General features: G+C 44.2%; 1 protein-coding gene across 1 annotated transcript; it reads left to right on the top strand.

Annotated features, from left to right (window-relative positions):
* Positions 1-3,094: 3,094 nt before the first annotated feature.
* On the top strand, positions 3,095-4,045 carry LOC127750101 (uncharacterized). Its single transcript, XM_052270658.1, has 3 exons — positions 3,095-3,412; positions 3,680-3,828; positions 3,905-4,045. Exons 1-3 carry the CDS (start codon positions 3,358-3,360, stop codon positions 4,043-4,045), a joined length of 345 nt encoding a protein of 114 aa, XP_052126618.1. The 5' UTR covers positions 3,095-3,357.
* The last annotated feature ends 18 nt before the right edge of the window (positions 4,046-4,063 follow it).

Here is a 4,063-nt window from a genome sequence, read left to right as displayed (position 1 = left end):
AACCGCGCTGTAATTTTACAGTGCCACCATAATTTTACAGCTGTGTCAATAAATTACAGCATTCCTCGTAAAACTACAGCTTCAACCAAAATCGTGTTTTACGGATAGGGCTGTTTTTTTTCCCAAAAGTCTGTAAAATGTTCAGCTGTAAAATTTCGATATATTTTTAACAGTGCAGGAGTCAATAGGGTGTTTCAATGGAGCGCTGCCCGGAACTAAGAACAACAAAAGCGGATACAGAGAGCGGTGGTGGGGGCGTGCGCGCGGAGGAGCAGAGGTCGGGCGGGGAAGCTCCCCTCCACCCGTCGCTCCTCCTCCTCCCCCTCCCCCCCACCAACGCTCTCTGTATCCGCTTTTGTTCTTCTTAGTTCCGGGCAGCGCTCCATTGAAATACCCTATTCGATTTGTCTCCTTATTCAAGTAAAACCTAAAGGGAAATAGGGATAAGTGTACTTGACTCATTTGTGCCAGTTTTACTGTAGATTGACGGCCACTAAAAATCTCACTTTTAGGGTCATGTCAGAAAATTCCCTCTTCCGCTTCCTGGCTCAATTCACATAATGCTTGTGAATAGGGTATTTAACCCTGTTTAAACCGGATCCAAAGAAGAACACCAATGCTTGCCGAACTGTTTCCTCCCTGACGCTCATTGGCTGACGCAGACGAAGTTCTCGGACTCGCCACTAGGGCTGTCGCAGACGTGAACTTCGTCCGTGTCAGCCAATGAGCAGTGTGTGATAATTTAACTGTAACATTTCAATGTTATTTGAGTTATTTGTTAAAGTTACAGCTTTTAACTATTAACGAAAATAAAGTAATAACCGTTATTTCATCGGAACGATAATTTGTTTCGATTTTTGTTGGTTATATACTTTCACCATTTTTGCCGATACTGAATTAACGTTAAGTAAGACATTACCGTTAATTTTTGTAACCAAAATACGAGCATCAATAACGTTATTTTCGGTCATCTGACGCGCACTGTAGGGTGGCCCAATTTTTTTTCAAAGTTTCCGTAGAGGGCACCGCAGGTCAGAATCGAGTAGAGGGTGAAGAATGAATGAACACATATTTTTTCTTTTCGCTGAGAAACAATTTTAAGTACCTCCGCAAGACCCTTGAAGTTTGAAGCAGGGCTTAAGAGCATTTCGCGCAATATAAACACATGAAGTTTTGCGCCGATTTTAATGGCAAGGGTGTCTCCGTTATCGTCTTTTTGTGCTGAAAAAGAATATGTGTCTACGCGAGCTGTTGGTGGTGTGGTTCAGATTTTATCCGTCCGTGACTGTCTGCTGGTAACGAAAAAGTTGCAATTTTTATCCTTTTCAGTCTGGATCTGGGAATTGAGCAAGCTCAAGCCGACCCTATCCGCTTAAATTAGTTGCTCTTGTACTAGTCTATATTTCCAGACCGCAAGACCATGCCTTTGGGTGCGTTGCCTACCCTCCAGGGGTCCGGATTTATCGCGAACTTCACCAAAGTTGGACTAGAAGCGGATGTAGCGACCTGTTACGATGCATACCGACCTAAATCGGTATGAAACGACTTCTCTGTCACTGTAAGAATAAATTTCGTGATTATACGCAATTTTCTTAGTTAATTTTCTAGTACGAAAACTTCGTTTGTAACCAATTACGATACATCGTTACGAATTGCTACGTAAAATCCAAAGCTCTAAGGGGTATGAAATTTGCATATATTTGGCAAATTTTATGACATATGACCCCAAAATTATTTGCATTTGTTATGAAATATGTGTGTGACTTTACGAAATGTTTCGTAAATACAGCTCCACTTCGCTGCGCCGGCAACTCCGTTCGGCAGGGGCCGGGCCTGCTTGGCCTGCCGGCGGCGATGGTCGGGCCTTCGGCCCGACCATTTCAGTCTCGCGATTTACCGAAGTGCATAATCAAATAAATAATGTGACCCGTAAATCACTTTGTATATTTGAGTAAACTAATGCGTCCGGTGGGGGGCCTGCGGCCCTAGAAATTTGCTCCTTGGACATGACAAAAGACTGTAACGGGGCTACACCGTGACTACACCCCACCCTTCTGCTTTGCTTAAGTATTAAAACAAAAGAACACGCACAGATTGTATATTGTAGATTGTATATTGTTTGTCAAACAGTCTTAAAACTTGACTTTTTGCAAATGTTTTCAATATATCTACCTCTGGCTCCTAAACGGTTAAAGATACGGTAAATCGGAGGGTACCATCAGACTCAGAATATGCTGTTTTGGGGGGGTGCTTCCTCTGACTTTTTACGGTTGGACGCCTCCTTATACGTCTTCATGTGCAACGTGGTCATTTTCACCGTATTTTCGTCGAAAAAACAACTCTAGTGCCCAAACGGTGCACGATAGAGGCAAACGGACGAAATTTTAGCCCAAAGGGCTCTACTTTCACGAGTTACCCCTTAGGAAACCATCAAAAAAAAATGGTTTTCTACTTTTTGGACCAACCCCTATTTCTTTGTTACCCCCTTTCACCCCCTTAGGGGTGGTTGCCAGGATTTGCACCAGGCGTTTCGTTGTCCAGGAGTGACCCCTAAGATACCCTGAAATTTGTAGACCTCTAGCCCATCTCCTTCCTCTTACACGGACGACAGACAGACGGACGGACGGACGGACGCGAGAGCGGTTGCATAAGCCCGCTTTATGCGTTTTTAAAAGCAGAAGGGCGGGCTGAAAAAGCAAGTTAACAAACATACGCCGTCCGATCAAGCACATAGCTACTCTGGGAATGTCCCTGGACGGAGCGCCGCATAAGGTTGGGTGCAAGCGTTCCCACCACAGGTATGTCCCAACAGCCGCGCGGTCTAAGGCGTCAGGATCCGAGCCCAGAGGTCCGAGGTGCGAAACAACACCCAGAAAACCATTTAGTCGAGAGGACTAAAATGTTTGGTTCCTTCGAGATGAACACTAATTTAGTCGTTCTGACTAAATTTTAAATCCGCAGGAAACTCAGGTTAACATGTCAAACTAAGATTTGGTTAATAGGCGCCTAGATAAGCATTGTGTTGAAATGACTAAATTTGGTCTTTATCAATAAAATTTCATTTGTAACGATCAAAGTAGGGTAACGGAACTAATCAATAGGGAGTACAGCGATGATGCTACATTAAAGTGTCGGAAAGGATTTTGTCATTCTTGCATGTTTTACGCGGTTCCTTTCGCGGAGAGTATGAATTTGGCGCGTCGTGCAAATACTGGACCAGACGCGTTATTCAAAGGCGCGGGGTCTGAGTTAAAAGCCGCCCACCGGTTCTCTTCCAACCTCTCTCGTCTCGTCGATCCACTGCAGTGCCTGGTGCTGGTGCTTGTTGTCTTGAGTTCTACGTGCTAATTTTTGCTAATGGAAGATCTGCTACGCGTCTGGGACTTGGAGGTGTTGCTGCCTCGACTAGCTGGTGAGTTGAGTTTCCGCTGTCATCTAACATAACGGCTATAAACTAGTACTTGCTGGTGAACCTATGAGAGGTTAGGTTTACATCTAGCTATTCTTTTCGTCATTCGCGCTAATGTTTCGTATCCATGTACACTCAAACGCCTGAATGTCGTACCGCTGAATTGTAGTAGTTAGTTACCAAGGCCTATTTGGCGGCACCCATCTAACCTACAAATCGATCATGCTGTCTTTAGTTTTCAAGTAATTGTGTGTTGCAATCATTTTGTAGGCTGTGGTGTATTCGACACCGAAGCGCTGCTGCTGATTAAGCCGGAGCACAGCAAAAGAATATTTCAAGAAGATGAGCTAGGGCTCGAGCTCAAATTTTTCAGTAAATTAAAGGAGTACAGAAGCACATTGGAGCAGCCAGTCAGTCCTGTATGTTTGTTTTGCTTTGTTTCTTTCTTAATAACCTAAAGTGCAAACTTCTAATGAAATCAACTTCATATTCCAGATTGTTTGGGCTGTTTGCGGCTCCTCTGAATCTGTCACTTTTGAAGTGGACCCTGGCATTGCCGGACGATCCTCACTTGCTGCCCCAGCCGTGGCTTCAAACTCCAAACGTCTTTCTGGCAGCTTTGAGGATGAACAGTGAGTATAAAATTATATTCTC

Source organism: Frankliniella occidentalis, unplaced genomic scaffold (genome assembly GCF_000697945.3).
Source record: "Frankliniella occidentalis isolate FOCC.00 unplaced genomic scaffold, Focc_3.1 Scaffold133, whole genome shotgun sequence".
NCBI classification, from domain to species: domain Eukaryota; kingdom Metazoa; phylum Arthropoda; class Insecta; order Thysanoptera; family Thripidae; genus Frankliniella; species Frankliniella occidentalis.
This window is presented reverse-complemented; position numbering and strand designations above follow the sequence as displayed.

Bases quoted from the DNA above. Each gene is read 5' to 3' on its own strand.
- LOC127750101 (XM_052270658.1), top strand. From the start codon at position 3,358: ATGGAAGATCTGCTACGCGTCTGGGACTTGGAGGTGTTGCTGCCTCGA. The intron at 3,413-3,679 runs GTGAGTTGAGTT...ATCATTTTGTAG, and splicing joins GTTGCTGCCTCGACTAGCTG to GCTGTGGTGTATTCGACACC. The intron at 3,829-3,904 runs GTATGTTTGTTT...TTCATATTCCAG, and splicing joins TGGAGCAGCCAGTCAGTCCT to ATTGTTTGGGCTGTTTGCGG.